Source organism: Phodopus roborovskii, unplaced genomic scaffold, assembly GCF_943737965.1.
Source record: "Phodopus roborovskii unplaced genomic scaffold, PHOROB, whole genome shotgun sequence".
Classification (NCBI taxonomy): Eukaryota; Metazoa; Chordata; class Mammalia; order Rodentia; family Cricetidae; genus Phodopus; species Phodopus roborovskii.
The window spans coordinates 2,528,089-2,545,458 of NW_026126525.1; the positions used below are offsets into that span (position 1 = coordinate 2,528,089).

Here is a 17,370-nt window from a genome sequence, read left to right on the forward strand (position 1 = left end):
TACACATACATATATGCAGATATGAACACATCATACACACAGCTACATACTCACAAATGCACATACACATACTCACCCACACCTACACTCACACACCACTCATACACAGATACACAATCACATGTATACACTCACACACAGACATGAAACACACACATTCACACACACTCATATACAGTGATGCAACATACACTATATACTACACACATTCTCACAGATACGCACACACTCACACAGACATATACATTACACACCCACACAATATCACACATGCACACACAGAGATATGCACACATGCATGCACAAGAAAAACACTGATAAAGCTTTGATTTTCTGTAGTAAGTAAGAGATTATCATTCAGGACCAGTCATTCAGGACATGAGATGGTTTGGGGAAATGTGCTTGTTCTGCAAGCCAGACAACCTGAATTTGACCCTCAGAATCCACAGTGGAAGAGAAACTCACTCAGAAAGTTGTCCTTCAACTCCATATACATGCCATGGTACTCACATACCACGACACATGCACACCATTTTACATTCCCACCATGGCACATGTACACAATGATACATGAACACCTATACCCATACATGCTCTGTACACACCATGATAATGTCAACAATAACTTTGAAAACGATTAGGCATGGAACTCAGCTCCCCCAGACTCTAACTTGTGTCGCTGTGACTATTAGAAAACACAGCACTGTGGATGACTCATAGCATGAGCTCCATAAAGATTACAAATCAGCTTGTGAATCCATTGCATTCCTCCATAGCAGTTACATGGTGATTTCCTAGGGAAATCTAAAGTTGGAGGCACCATCCTTTCCTCTAGATATTTAAACCATTGCAAGGGTGTTTAATCCTTGCCTTACTTAGGTTTCCAGAGCTGTAATAAACATCATGAGAGGAACCAAGTTGGGGAGGAAAGGGTTTATTTGATCTTACAGTTCAATGTCTATCAAGAAGGGAAGTCAGGGTGGGAACTCAGAGCAGAAACCTGGAGTCAGGAAGTGAAGCAGAGGCCATGGAGTGTGCTACTTACTGACTTACTTTACTGACTCCCTCAGCCTGATCTCTTATAGAACCCAGAACCACCTGCCTAGGGATAACGTCATCCACTTTATCTAAGACTTTGCACTTGAATCATTCATCAAGAAAATGGTGGCACAGGCTTGTCTAAGTGCCAATTTAATGAAGGCATTTTCTTAATGAGGTTGGCTCTTCCCATAGGATCCTAGTTTTATAGTGACAAAAAAAAAAAAAAAAAAAAAAAAAAAAAAAACCAAAACACCAGAACAATGCTGATTCCAAATTCATTACTAATGTAATTGTATAAACACAGAGGAGTGAGGACAAGAAGGATTTCTACTGGTAATTTCTACTGGTAAGAAGGCAGCAGAATTTTGGTCAGTTGTATTGCCTGTACTCACCATGTCAGGATATCATAAATTGCTCATAACTGTAAAAAAGAGAATAGGCATTACATGGAAAAGTATTCTATGGCAAGTATAAAAATAAAGCCATGTGGCGAGGCTGGAGAGATAGCTCATTGGTTAGGAACACATGCTGCCCCCCATGGTTTCCAAATTTGGGTTCCAGCACCCCCATCATCAGGCAGCTTTCACTGCCAGATCTGATGCCCTCTTCTGGCTTCCAAAGGCAACTGCACACATTTGGGATACATTAGAACAGACAAGTTAATATACACATGAATAAAAATTTAATAAATCTTAAAAAGGAAACATTGCATAACAACTTTGTGTACTCACATGGAAGGAGGCAATTAAAGTGGACCCAGATTAGTAGGCTGGCTGTAAAACTCCTACTAGTCTCTGTGGTGATTAACTATTTTTTGAACATTGGACTAACGCAACCTTTTTCTTTCTAAGGAGTAAAAACAGATGTGAATGGGTTCTGCACTACAATATTTACTGTCATGACGTTGGCTTATTCTGCCAGTTCCGTGGCCCTGTCTTTAGGGGCAGGAGAGACTGCAGCAGCTGTAACAACACAACTCTTAATCAACTATTATATGTTCATGTTGGTGAGTGTGAATTGTGTTCATTTAAGAGGAAAGTTCTCCTGGTACTACTTCTTGACAATGTACATGCTTAACACATCAGTATTTGGGACGTGAGATCCTGTGCTAAAACTTATTATGGTCTGTAGAAGAGAAGGAGCATCCTTCCCTCCAGGCTTTGTGGCTACTGCTCCAATGTCAGGGCTATGATGTGGTTAGCATGCCCTTTCTAGCGAGCTCTTAACAGGCATTTCTTGGGACCTTATTACAAAGCCATAATAAGCTGGAATTTCAAGAAGGTGGCATGATTGGTGATTCCCCCACAACAAGGAAGATTGCAGCCTTCCTTTCACAGGTGTGAGAGACTTGCCTGCTGCTTTCACCATAGCAGAGGTGCTGTGGTTTATTCAGTAGTCTCTAATGGGGAAGCAAAGGTCATGAGCAGTGTAAAGTGTTCATCACACAGAGTCTCACGGCTCACCTTTGTTCTGAAAAGGGTTCCTGGGAGAATCCAGACTCCTAAGTACTAACCAGTCTCCTGAATCAGCAGACTTTTGCTCATCTGTGTGCAATTGGATACCCAGTCTTAGTGTTTCAAGCCCATAAACTACACACAGGTGGTGGTGATGTTGGAGAGGTTCTGGGACCATTGGGAGGCAGGGACTTGATGGGGCAAGTCTGTCCCTGGGTGGGGGAGGGGCTTAGGGAGTTTACAGTCTTGTCCCCTTCCTCTTCCCTATATGCTATGCACTGTGAGAACGTGAGCAGTCAGCTTCCTCTCCCACTTCCTTGCCTGCAGCCTGATGCCATGCCTCCCTGCCAAGATGGCTCCCATCACACTGGAAACCTAAGGCAAAGGAACGCTTTCTTGTACAGGTTGCCTTGACACAGTGTTGTATCACAGCAACAGGAAAGCAACTGCTGCATTTCTGATCTCTCTCACTACTGTCCCCTCCCTGTCTCACTCTTTGTTTTCCTTTTTGTACACCCCTGGGTCTCCTGAGCACTGTCCATGGGGATGCTCTCACAGGACACATCTTTAAAGGAAATGGGCTCTTCCACTCCCAGAAACCATCAACCTCCCATCGGTCCTCAGCTAGGGGAAGGACTTCATGTCCACCTCTCCCTTCCATGAAGGGATTTTGTCTGACTTGATCTTGTACAGGTGTTGTCCATGTTGTCACAACTGCTCTGCATTCATGTGTCACTGTCCAATTGTGACAACACAACACTGTTGTAGTTGTCCCAGCCTCTTGCTCTTCAGATTCTCTAGCCTCTCTTTCAGGATTCTTGATCCTTGGGAGGAGCTGTGTGATATACAAATCTTCTGTAGTCTCTTTTCTCAGTATGGTGACCTGTGGTGGGTCAGAGTTAATCACTGTCTTCTGCAAAAGGAAGCTTTACTGATGAAGGTCTGAGATGGACTCATCTATGGGTGTCACAGCAACTCATTAGATGTCACCTTAATACCATATCCATTTAGAAGAGCAACAGTAGATTCTCCTCTGGGACCTGTGACCCCACCAGCCACAGCTTCTGATATGATTTCCATCTTGTAGATCAGGCCCTAAATACAATCGGAAAAGGAAAGGTCAGTCACAGCCATTGTGGTAGTCTGTCATGTGTCCCCTGCATATTCCCTTCCACCCAAGAAAACAAAAAGCATAAAACAGTCAGTTGTGGTGGTCACTGACCTTGAGCATGCTTGTAACTTCTCCCCAAATCTCCTCTACCCCCCACCCATATGTCAGCATTTCTAGCTCACTGGCCAGAGTGACAGATCCCAATAAAAATGCAAGTCACCACATGCAGGAGACAAAGAAGGACTGTTCTGTCCCAACATATTCAGGACTGGACTCAGAGTCCTCTGCCAAGCCCGCTGGCCTGGACTGTGAACTAGATTCTGTAAAGGAAGCCTCCGTGTTCTGGTCCTTGGAACTGAAAACTTCTAATGATCTTGGGTGCTCCTGTTGGGGTATGGTGATGGTGTTTTTACTGCTTCATTGCTGGCGTACAGAACTCTCTAGGCATGTGACAGTAGATAAGCATGGTACCTGTAGACCATGGATCTGTAGGAGATTGACTCTGCTGCCATCCCAGAGCAAGGACCCCAAGGCACAGCACAAAGAACACGGCCCAGAAACCATATGAAGGAGCTCTGCCCATTGTTGGTTCTGGCCATTCTACCCCAGAGTGTATAAGGAAGCCCAGTCACTTTCCAGAGCCCAGAACTCCTGTGCATTGTGATAGAAGATTTTAGAAAGAAATGCAGTTCTGCAGTGACCACAGTGTATTGGATGGGGGTTAAAGATGATTGAATGTGTACATAATAATAAGATGGACAAAGCCTGCATGGCCCCTCCTTTTCCCTTCTCATGTGTGATTGTATATTTAAGGGGGAGAATATGGGTTCACAGCAGAGTAAAATTTACCCCAGAGAATATATGGCTGGACATCTCAAAAGGAGCAAATACATTGCCTCCTGGAGTCTCCTGATGACTGTGAAATAGATTGGCCTTTGTCTGGGGAGGGCTGGCCCAAACCACAGCTCTCTAACCCTGTCACTTCTTTTGCTTGCCAGCCTTGGACTCTGCCGCACCTGTCTGCTTTTGCTAAGGGGAGTTCTTTGCCTCCTACATTTCACATGCACCCCCAGCAAATACAATTGTTACTTTAAAAATTAGAGCTAAGGCACCATTGAAATTGAATGTGTGAACTTTCATTTCTGAGTGCACTCTGGCTCTCTCCTGCAGGGCCTCCTCTTTCCCTGTCCACCATATCTTCTCCAGCAAATTGGCAGGCAGGTCATGGCTGCCTTCCTAGCAGCAAGCAGACCTCCAGCTTGAGGCTGAGCGGCTTGTTAAACTTTGCCTTCACCTTGAAAACACGTTGGTTTTCCCAGAACTTTGGCTATGAAGGATATGTCTGATACTTTTTTCCTGATATAAATTAAAATCTTAAAATCTGTTGTAAGCATTAGTTTTCTAGCTTTTCAGGGTCCTGCCACACTTCTGCCTCAAATAATACAGACATACAGAAACTATATTAATTATGACATTGTTGGCCAGTGCTAGGGCTCTTTTTTTTTTTTTTTTTGGCTAGCTCTGTCTTAATTATTATCCCTATTCTATTCTTCTATGTTTTTACATGTGCTCTTGGCTTACCAGAGAACACCTGGTGCACTAATCTTTTCCTGAACTCTACGTTATATCTCTTCTCTGCCTATACTTTCCAGAATTCTCCTCTTCTCTCCACCCTACCTATCTTCCTTCCTCATCGACCACAATGTTTTATTCATCAACCAAAAAGAGATCTATAATACAGAAAGACATTCCCCCTCAATGTATTTAATTTCTTGGTGTCTTAAAAATATGCCTTTAAAACCGTGGCTCAACCCATGTCATTTTCTCTCCAAAAGAAAAAATAGTGTCTTATTGACTACTACACTGTTATAGAATACTTTAAACGTAAAATAAGGTAGCCTTTAAATCTGAGGTGGTCTTAAAAATAACAAATGAACAGAATCCAACTGCTTGAAGTAGGTGACCTGCTACAGTTATAGGTACCTTAGAAAACGTGTAGAGCTCTTACATGACCAGCGATGTAACTTTGTTTTGTACATTTTAATTGAAAATATAAACAATAGTTAACAAATAAAAAGGAACATACAGCATAATAAAAAGCATACATTTCTCAATTAAATGTATTGGATATATATAAATTTTAAGGGCAGAAGCCAAAAAGAAAAATGATTGATATTTAAGTGCAGATGACTAGACAGAAAAATTTAACAATATCACAAAGCTTCTAGTTTCTATGACTAATATCCATATAGTTGGAGTATCATCACTATGCAAATGGTTTTGTTATATTTGCATATGCTATACTTTATTGGTAATTTACACAATTGACAAAATAATGTCTTGTTAAATTCTTTCAATAATGAATTTGGGCAATATAACTGATGTTTTTAAAAAGTTAAAAATGTGTAGGCTTGGGAATTTGGGTGGTAAGAAAATATTCTAGTGATTTATCCACTTTCCTGAACTTTGGGGGACCAAAATAATAATGACGATGATGATAATAATAATGATAATAATAATAATAATAATAATAATAATAATAATAAATAACAATAATGTTATTACATCTTAGCAGTGATTTATTTTTTCATTTGCTTTAAATCCAATCCTGTTTCCAAAAATCATGTCTGCCAAGGCCTTAAAAACACTTTCCATCTTTAAATGGTTACTAAACAAATTCAGTCCTTGGCTTCCTGTCTATGCTGTGGACTCCACTGACTTCCAGGACTTCAAATGAAGTCCCTGATTATAATTCATCCTCAGAACTTCATCCACTGTCAGACAGATCCCTTTATTGGCTGTGTTAGTTGTCTACAGCAAGTTATAGACAAACAATAAAGAGGCTGCTATCACCATTCCTTTAATGAACATAGGACAATGTAGTCTTGATTATTAAAATAATGATCAGTTAATAAATCTGCCTTCCATTGATACAGACCCTCTTGCTCTCACTGATGGTAAAAGCATGTCAATATGTGGACACCAATAAAACAAAAATGCTCAGATTCTAGCGAAATCCTTATGGCCTCTAACATGTTTCCAATATTAAAAACCAATTCCAGTGTTTTCCTGAGGCTGACAGCTTCTTACTGAGATGATTAAACTCACCAACAGATTCCAACAGCAACAGCAGAAACTCTTAACTAGCATGTTACTGTTAATGATTTGGAAGATTTCTCTTTACAATTGTTCTGTGCCCAGATGACAAAGATTTGGTTTTCTTTTAATGCTTATTTTCAATATTTAAACAACAGTGTCTTACAAAAGTTTTAAAAAGTATGTGTTTTTTTTGTTTGTTTGTTTTTTATTTTTTTTCTTTAAAAGTCATAAGATTGTAAATGTAAGGCAGGGCATGATGGCACACACCTTTATTCCCAGCACTTGGGAGGCAGAGGCAGGCAGATCTCTGAGTTCAAGACCAGGGCTAAATAGAGAAACCCTCTCTGTCTCTCTTTCTCTGTATGTGTCTGTCTCTGTCTCTCAAAAATAGAAACAAAAAGGCAAAGAATGGGAGAGTAAAGATAGATTTTTAAATAAAGAATGGTTTATGTGTGAAGATGAAGATGGCTAGATTTTTCCAGAATGAAAAAAATAAACTAGAAATTTTGTACATGTTGCAAAGATACAAGTAAGTTATTTATGAAATATAAAAGACAGAATGTTTAAGATACATGATGTTATAATTTACAAATCAAAGGTGAGTACACTGATGTCAAACCTATACAGAAATCAACAGAGTTCTCATGGGGTATGGACCAGCTCATGGTCAAAGTTATAACACTGGCTCTAATGTTTTACATAACCAATTTAAATTATCACAGGTTCAAAACAAAAGTACATATAATCTAGAATGCCAATGGTGTTTTTCTTAACAATGTTAGACTTAACTCCTTGCAAAACAAAGTCAAGATTTATTTAAAATTGTTTGATTCCTTTGTCTGAGCTTTATCTAAATGTTGCACAGAGTTAGGGTTACAAGGCTGGTCAAGTTCTCCAGTATTTTCAACAGAGCTTGAAAGCCTACAGCAGAGGACAAGGATAGTTAAAAAGGCCAGACATGATTTTGGCCATTGTCTTCCTAGGGCAGACAGGATGGAAGACAGTGAAATCCCTCTGGTAAATTCTCCATCTTCTTGATCATAGAGGCAATGAGTATTGAGAGAGTAAACTCTAACCAGCCTACAACTTAAAACAAAACAAAAAACAAACAAAAACACCCATGGGGACCTCAGGCTATATGTGATACAAAACAGAAGGTATAATTGTGTGAGAGTTGTGCTGGTTAGTTTATTGTCAACTTGACATAAGCCTGGTCATATCGAAGATGAAACCACTTCAGGGGCTGGTGACACATGATCATGGCCAGCCTGGTTTGTGGTGTGAGTTCCAGGACAGCCAGGGATGCAGAGATAAATACTGTCTCAAAAGTGGGGAGGTCTTACGTATGTTGAGAAAATGATGCCTTCAGATTCACTTGTATGCAAGCCTGGGGCAGGAATAATGGATTCGTGATTAATGATGTGGGAGTTCCCAGCCCACTGTGGGCAGGGCAACACAAGGAAGACCATCCAGAAGGAGGAAGCCATTAGGAGCAAGCCAGTAAGCAACTTTCCTCCATAGTCTCTGCTTTAGCTATTGCCTCCAGGTTCCTCCCTTGAGTTTCCATCTTGGATTCTCTTAATGATTTAGACTGTGGTCAGGATGGGAAAGTCAAATAAGCCTTCTTGTCCCCATACTTTTCGATATGGTGTCATTATCACATCAATAAAAATAAAACTTAACAAGGGGCTTATCAGATGTGTGCTAAAGAGATGTGTGTGTTAAGGATATGTGTAAGGAGTACAGGTTTTTCTGCCTGCCGCCTGGTCTTGTCCCGCTGCCGAGCCAGCCCCAAATAACACACAGAGACTCTGTATTTGATATTATACTGTTGGCCAGTTACTACTTTCTTATCGGCTATCTCTGTCTTAAGTATTAACCCATTTGTGTTAATCTATGTATTTCCATGTGGTCAACTTACCTGGAGCCGGCTGCCGCGTACTGCTCTCTCCAGACTCTCCATCTTGACTCTCCTTACTGCTTCCTCTTTCCTCCTTGTCTCCTAGTCCCTCCTATCTTCCTTTCCTATTGGCCAACAGTGCTTTATTTATTAACCAATATGAGAAACATATATACAGACTGACATCTCCCATCAGATATGTAACTTGCCAAAAGAGAGAAAGGGGTCATAAATAATTACAAACCCACATGGGAGATCTGAACTGAAGTCCTTTGAACTTTAATATACACTGGTAGGGAAGCACCACCTCCTCAGATGGACAGACGCCCCCACCCTTCCCCATGCTGGTGCTGGTTGGATGAAGATTGTCTTAGAGTGACATAATTAAATAGATCTGTTTAAGATTAAAGTCGCTCTCAGAAGGGCTGGGGGCCCCTCTCCACATGAATGGTTCCTATCTTAGGAACCTATCTTAGGGAGTCCAGGGTCTCCTATCTTAGGGGGTCCACAGTCAGTTTTTCATCTGTTGTGTTTTGGATCTTTTCTCCACTTTGCTTCTTTTTAGGTTCTAAAGTTTTCACCCAGATGATTCTGCTAAAAATTCCAGCTCATGGTTTCCTGTTTGGAGACCACATGCTTCTAAAAAGCTGAAAAACAAAACAGAAAACAAATTGAAACAGAGCTGGGAGGCCCCTTTCCTGTAATGTTAACTGAGATCACAGTTCAAATGGTTAAAGAGGTGGGGACACATTATACTCAGAGAGGCTGCTGACATCACTGCCCAGGGACTGGACAATCTCAATACACAGAAAACCTTTAAATTTAAGATTTTAAAAATCCTGTTTATTTTATTTATTTGTTTATTTGATTTTCAAGATAGGATTTCTCTGTGTAGCTTTGGAGCCTGTCCAAAGACTTAGAAATCTGACTGCCTCTGCCTCCCAAGTGCTGGGGTTAACCCAATGATGATAAGAACTTGTTAATGTAACTAGAACAGCTTTTCTGCTAATGGTTCAATTTGATGAGTCTAGTCTTATCGTCAATCAGAAATTTTTCTTGTACACAATGTTGGTAGAGTTCACTTTGTTTTGACTTTTGATAAGTGTGCTTATAAAACTGACATAGAGACTGAATGCTCAGGTAAACTGTGTTACCTGTACAGCATGTGCACAAGGAGTGACTGCTACACCTGTGGGCAGGATGTCCCCTGGCTCAAGTTTCCTTTTCCTTTGAGTGGGACCCTGTCCTACCAGAGCAAATGACATGTTGTCCTCTGTATGAGAGAAGGACACATGGGCAGTAAAGTGTGCCAGAGTCTGTTGCTCTTGTTCCCGGGTGTGCAGACAGGCCCACTGAAAGCTGCTTATCAATAGAGATGAATTATTCCTCACACATCAGGGGGATGGGTTCTGTCACCAATGGTGGTGACACCCCCAATGGTTGATGGTACCTCTAGCTGTTGTGTTGTTCTGAATTGTTCTGCTAATCAGGGTCTTTTGTATTTCCATGCAAAACTTAGTATTGTGTTTTCAATTTATGTGAATTGTATTATAATTTTGATGGGGATTGCCTTGAATCTGTTGATGGCTTTTGGTAAGATGGGTATTTTCATATTTATCCTACAATCTATAAGCATGAGAAATTTGTCTATCATTCAGCATCTTCAATTTTTGTCAGTGTCTTAAAGTTTTTACTGTACAAGTATTTCATTGGATCAGATTTATTCTAAGATCAGTCTTCCCCAATTTTTTGAGGTTTTTGTGAATTAGACTGTTTCCTCCATTTCTTTTATGCTATGTTTGTAATTTATACTTGGAAAAGCCCCTGATTTCTGTGTGTTAGTCATGGTATTTTACCACAACCCCAGGAAAGGAATTAAGACAACAGGCTATTGTATAAAGTTTCTAAATGGAACTTTAAACCTAGTTATGAAGCCAATTGTATTTTCTGTATAAGCATTTGGTCAGGTGCACAGTGAAGACAAGAGCACATAGTCACTGTTTTGCATATTCTAATGTACTTAAGAGTAAAGATGTCCCTTGTTCATCCTTGCTCACCATTCACAGTAGCTACATAACAATCTAAAGAGGGTTTTATATATAAAAGAAGGTTGTATTTAAAGTTAAAAGGGCTGGGCATAGATTACACACCTTTTTAAAGATAAACAAATTCAGCATCTGAGGGTTTAGGTACTGCAGAGTGGGGTGGCCAGTCCTATCGCGGTAAATAAGGATCAGGATAAACAAATAGGCCGAATAGATGTTTATTCAGGGAGAAATAACTTACAACCTAGACAGATGAACACCAGGAAATTCAACCCGATCCTCTCCTGTCCGAGTCACGCCAGAAAGAGAGCACCTTTCCTGGCCTGCTCCGACCTCCTTCCACAGGTCACTCCGCCCATGGCTCCACCCCCCAATGGGCGAGGTCAGTGCCACAGAACTATCTCACTACAATTCCCCTTTTAGTCTAAAGAAAAGTTTTAGGCTTAATACAAAACTATATACAAAACAGTGAATAACAAGTGAGCTCTAAGAAAAGGAAAATTGAGAACAAAATGACCTACATATCTAGTCCTAGGGTGAGGGCATAATGGAGTTTACAATAGAGTTGTCCTAAGCTGGAAAATGTAAGTCTAGTACCTAATATATCTAACTAGGAAGAGAGAATAATAGTTGTGATAGTTTAATCTTCAACCTCATCAAGACCTGAGAAGGAAATTAACAATACTAGAGTAGACAGGAAATGCGGATGGACAACTTCCAAAAGGTGCAGCAAGGACAGAAACAGCAAGCCACCTGAACAGTCACCTTAGGTCTCACAGCAACGTTGGTACACCCAGATTTGGCTAAGGCCAAGAGAACTTGACAGACCACAACAACAGCAGGGAGATAGAATGGCTGTCTTACCCTGACTTGGCAAGGTCAAGCAGTCTTCTATATTTGTCTCCTGCAAGCACATAGGACTGCATGTCCAAATCAGTGGTCAAGGTGGGGGCAATTCTTTGCCCAACAGGCCATTAGCTGAGGCGAGATTGAACTCCAGCAGGAGCAACAACAGTGTCCAACATATTTTCGGGAAAGTGCACGGTGCTGTCAGGAGCAACAGTGTCTCATGTCAATGGAGTACTAATATTAAAACATTTAAATGCCATGTTCTGCATGTCTATGAAGTGATTGAAGATTAAGCATCTATATCTGACTAATCTCATAGGTACAGGAAATATGAGTGAAGATAATCTGTAATACTCGGGAACTTAGCTAAAAAGACTGATTAAAACTTCCCTGAGTAAAGCAGGAACAAATACTTAAACAATATAACTATTACATATACATGCATGTAAATCCCTAAAATAGAGGTAGAGTATAAGTGTCAAGACAAGAGGTAGAACTATAAAGGGCAGCAAGATAAATATCCCAAATTGTATCAATATACAAAATGTCTTGAATACAAGAAAAGTATACATACATAGAATATGGTAAAAAAAATAATGTGCATAAAACATTGTAAGTGGAAAGATTTAACAAATATAACAAAATATAAACCTAATTTTACATAGCTTACCACATAAGAATACACAACAATGTAAGCTGAAAAATACTATCTCATTCTTACTCAAATTCTCAAGAAAATAGGCTAATCTACCTATATCCCATCTAAACCATACCTTTCCCAACCATTCCCTATTCCTATCTAAAAGATAAACCCGAGTGTAAGCATCACCCAATCCCAAATAACTAAAACCAACCCAAAGACGATGACTATTATCCCAAAATTCCAAGGGTAGGGAAAGGGGGTGTCGTTATCTTAAGATTACTTCCTGCTGAAATGGGACGATGATTGCTCCAATGGATCCTGTAGGAAGAAAATTTTTAGCAACCAAATTTCTCAACAGAACTGGCTGTGACATATGTAGCTAGTCACTGTGTGGGAGATGTCATTCTGTATATGTTTCTCATACTGGTTAATAATAAAGCACTGTTGGCCAATAAGAAAGGCCTAGGAGACAAGGAGGAAATAGGAAGTAGGAAGGAGGAGTCAAGATGGAGAGTCTGGAGAGAGCTGGACGTCAGCCGCCTCCCCGGTAAGAGAAGGCCATGTGAAAATACATAGATCAGCAGAAATGGGTTAATACTTAAGACAGAGCTAGCCAATAAGAAACTAGTACCTGGTCAACAGTATAATATCAAATACAGAGTCTCTGTGTATTATTTGGGGCTGGCACAGCAGCAGGACTAGACCAGGCGGCAGGCAGAAAAACCGTACTCCTTACACAGTCTTCCTTTTAAAACTCACAAAGACCCTCAGCTTTACAAAGAGTAAAGAATTCTGTTTCTGTTTAGAGTTAACTGAAAGAATGATTTAAAGAGCGGCTCAGAGCAGAAATGAAGGGGTCTTGAAGAGGGAGGATCTTGTCTAGAATTCTTAGTCACTCAACTGATTCTAATTCTGTTCTTTGCAGTTTGCTTCAGCTTTATCACTATATCACATAAACTTCATGTATGACCTGTCATGGATTCAGTACTTTAGCATTTCTCATTATGGATTCTCAGTAAGTTTTCCTATCTGTTACTGTACTTGGCTTCTCCAACTGTAGTGACTGAAATGATTCCCAGCCAAGTCCTTTCCCCAAATGTAATCTCTAACCAGCTGCTGCCCAGGAGTCTCCTTCCAGGAGCTAAACATGAGAACTGTCCTGTTGGTTTTAGCCAAAGGCCAGTGAGTAATCTTGGGTTTTCCCTGGTCACTTATTATTTGAGGGAAGTAAAGAGTGAGAAAATCCCAGGGTAAAGAGAAAAAAATAGATGGTATTATGAAAAGCATACAGTTCTGATTCTGCCCAATAAGGAAATAATGGAGAATCAGGGACTTTGACATGTAGTTTACATCAGGAAACTAAAAGAAACAGAAACCAAGTGATCACCACAGCCATACTGGTTTTGCCAAACTTTCTCTGCAGTAAAGTGTGTCTTAACAGACTTTCTTGTTCCCATAATCACAACTGCTTCTGATGAAAACAACAAGAAATATGTTACTGTGAATCAATGGTATTGTTTCAATTACAGTGTTTACATGGTTATGGGCTGGGCAGAGAAGGAGGTGCCTGAGGTAATCTAGTTAGAGTCCACCTCTTAGCAGTGGGGAAGCTCCTTCATTTCAATCCTAAACCTCCTGAGTGGGGGAGGGGCACTGCTTTGCTGGGCAGACTGAACTTGGTGGGGATTGCTTGTTTAAAATAGTTTTCTAAATTACAATCAAGATTGACTCTGAAGCTATAGCTATGGTTATTCTTTGGAAACTTACAAAATATTAAACTATTTGTCTTGCCCTATTTCTGTTTGTGTTACAGGCTTTGCAGCACAATGAATTCTTGGGACAAAACTTCTGTCCAGAACACAAAACAGCAGAAATCAGTAGATGTCAGGGCTATGTAATGTAAGCCATTCAGGATTAACTCTCTGTCCCTGCCCATTCCCCACAGTGAGTCACTGTAACCAATGCACATGTGACTATTTCCATCCTACTACTCCTTGTGTAGGCAATGTACAGAAGGGTCATTTGGACCTTTAAAAGTGGTTTTGAATGTGGGTTTGAGTTCCTTGCTTCAGAACATTTGAGTCTGACATAGGCTGCTCTGATAGTTTATATGGTCATACAGTTTGTACATGTGTAGATTATGGTTCCTGTGAGCAGAGCCCAAGAATATCAGGGCAGTTGTGCCTGCCAGATTCCAGGGTCTCCTCTCTGCCTTACACTCTAGAAGACTTCAAGAAAGCAAGGGCCAGTGTGTGTGTGTGTGTGTGTGTGTGTGTGTGTGTGTGTGTGTGTGTAAAATGTTGTGCCACAGAATACGTCATGCAATGAAAGAAATACATTAAATAGAAACAGTTTTTAATAAAATTATTTGTATTGTTTTAAAGTTACAACACCTTCTGCTGGTATTCAGGTATTTGTACTGGGCTGCCTTTGGAGTTCTCACAAGATACACCCTTGGCTGCTGCCACTAAGAGCACCACCTACACCTATTGAATATGTTCCCTTTGAAAAGGCCCTGCCAAGTTCCCCCCCCTCTCTCTTTCTCTCTCTCTCTCTGCCTCTCTTTCCTTCTTTCCTGTTTCCCACTGCTCCTGTCCCTGCATGCTGGTCTCCCCCCTCCCCACCTTTCCCCTTTTTATGATCCTTTCCCCCTAATTAAAAAAAACCCTCCACCTTAACTGTGTTTCATGTCTTTCTACAATTGTTCTCTTGCTTTTATTTTGATATATAAGTGAGAAAGGAACATGCCGAGATCTTAAATCTTTCATGGATGTTCAAAATATTATTATTATTATTATTAGTTACCAAAATTATGTTTGAATTACTGATAAGAAAGCAAGTATGAGGGGTATCTTATTTCCTACATTTCCTCTTTCCTGGTGTGGTGTGGCACTATTCTAGTAGAAAGTCCTTAACAGTTTCTTGTCAGAAGTATGGGGATGGTGTTGTTGGGTTGTTGGTATCACTCAGCCACCAGAGAAACCAAATATGAAGGTTTATCCTTCATTACAAATAGCCAGCTATACCTTGGGTTGTTTCTTGCCAGTTTTTCTTAACTTTAAATTATCCCATCTACCTTTTGCCTTTGGGCGTTTTCCTTTCCTTACTTCTGTGTATCGTTCTTTAACTCTTTCTCTGTGGCTGCTGGGTGGCTGGCCCCTGATGTCCTCTCCTTGTTCTCTTGTCCTGCTCTCCCTCTCCCTTCCTCTTTATCCCTCTATTCATATTTATATTCTCTGCCTGCCAGCCCCACCCTTTCCTTTCTCCTTCCTAGTTATTGACCTAGCAGGGCTTTATTTGACCAATCGGGTGTTTTAGGCAGGCAAAGAAACACGGATTCACAGAGTTAAACAAATGCCACATAAGGAATGCAACACATCTTTGCATCATTAGACAAATGTTCTACATCGAAAACCAATGTAACACATCTTAAAATAATATTCCATAACATGATGAGTAAAATGAAGCCAGGGCAGGCCATCTATAGACCTCATACTTACAAAAGGATTGTCCTCACAGGAGGAAGATATCTGCCCTTTCAGCAGATTTGGTAACTGCTAAATCCTAAGAGATACAAGGGATGGAGATACACAGGGATGGAGACACACAAGGATGAAAATACACAGGAGATAATTGTGTAATCAGAATTTTTATCAGCAGCTGCTGGTCTACCTTGTGTCAGAGCTTCTGCATCCTGCTGTGCTCCAACTGCTCCCCAGGCTCTGCCAGTAGCCATGGGCCATAAGGGATGTTCCATAGCTCAGCTTACATGGTTGTCCCAGCTCTCTTAGAACAGGAGCTGACAGGAATTGACTGACTCCTGACAGAAACCCTTAGTCTTCTCTGGGCCTCCATCTAGATTTTGATGCTGGGTTCTTTTGCATGACTGTCTACTGAGTCATCTGAACTGCACAGAGCTTTGTTCTCTTAGAGTGTCTGTGTGTGTCACTGGGAAGCTGGGGTTTTTCACTTCAGAAGATACAAGTGCTTCATCCATGCCTTTGTCCTTTGAAGAGAGAGCAGCATTGTAGGTTGAGAAATAAATGACATGTAAAGACAGTGAAGACTACAAAATTGGATCTTAGTATGACTCTATAAATAGATGTGACAGCTGCACCTCTTTGGATGGGTTTTTTTTAATTAACAAAGGGAGCAGATTCAAGTAATTAAGATTCAATAATATATCACAAAATATTAAGTTCAGCATTAATGCTTTCAAATACAAAGAAGAAATTTTTAATGATGTGTTGAAACTATGTGTTTTTAGAAGGAAGGAACAGTGAGTGTACTGAATAAACTTTGACATTATTTTTGTGTGTGTTGAATTACAGATGTACTACAGAAGAATACTTGGCAAACCAAGGTATTGATATCTCAACATGGGGCTTCTGGAAGAATCACGTGGCCTTAGCCTGTATAATGATCCTCCTCTTATCAATTACCTATGTGCAGTTGTTACCTCTTAAGAAAAAGAGATGTTTTTAAACCATTGTTCCACTTTCTTTGAATTAATCTGACATTTTAAAAAATAATAAAACTTTTCTGGTGTCTGTTTCAGTGGAGCAGCAGGTAGCACTTGAATTTCAGGAGTTTGGTCCACAAGAATGGGCGGCACTGATGGGCCAATCCCGGACAGGCAAGGCCTCAAGGGCCTGCTTCACAATGTCTCTTGTCCTGCTGTGCCTTTACATATTTGATTTTTGCCCTCTTTCTCTGGTAGTTGGCATGGTGTGAATGGGGGGTAGAGAGATCCCCACTACCTTTAATGTAATGTGATATTCTCATGGAAATATCCAGGCATCTTTACCTGTGGGTAATTACAAAGATGATTTCCTACTAAGCAATACTGTTTAACTGAAGTAATGATTTTGTACAATAATAGTGATAGTTTAAATAGAATTTTGAAGATTAAGGGTATTACCAAGTGTAGTAAGGGATTATGATAGAGGTTAGTTTAGTGGGACAATTAATACAGGTAAGGTAGGATATGGTGTTGCCCCACCCCTGATAAAGCAGGGGCTGCAGAGGATAGAAAATAGGACCAAGGAAATGTCACACAGCTAGGACTGATGAGCTTCTCTTGAGGAACCCTTTAGACTGTGTCTTAGGTTAAATTAAGGAAAACAATGAGTCCTAGTAATTAGCTCAAGTTCTTTTTGATATTGGGAAATGTGTTCACAGATTTCAGTGTGCATCATGGATAAAACAAAACTTTAATAATACTTCAT

At 40.3% G+C, this 17,370-nt stretch overlaps 1 protein-coding gene across 1 annotated transcript in view; it reads left to right on the top strand.

Moving 5' to 3' along the window:
* The window catches only part of LOC127232175 (ATP-binding cassette sub-family G member 3), a 42,512-nt gene extending 25,862 nt beyond the window's left edge, over window positions 1–16,650 (top strand). Inside the window, exons 12-15 of the mRNA XM_051198158.1 lie at window positions 1,893–2,047; window positions 13,068–13,157; window positions 13,956–14,041; window positions 16,474–16,650. Coding sequence (XP_051054115.1) covers window positions 1,893–2,047; window positions 13,068–13,157; window positions 13,956–14,041; window positions 16,474–16,627 — 485 coding nt within the window. The 3' untranslated portion in view covers window positions 16,628–16,650. The remainder of the gene's footprint in view (window positions 1–1,892; window positions 2,048–13,067; window positions 13,158–13,955; window positions 14,042–16,473) is intronic.
* Window positions 16,651–17,370: the final 720 nt, after the last annotated feature.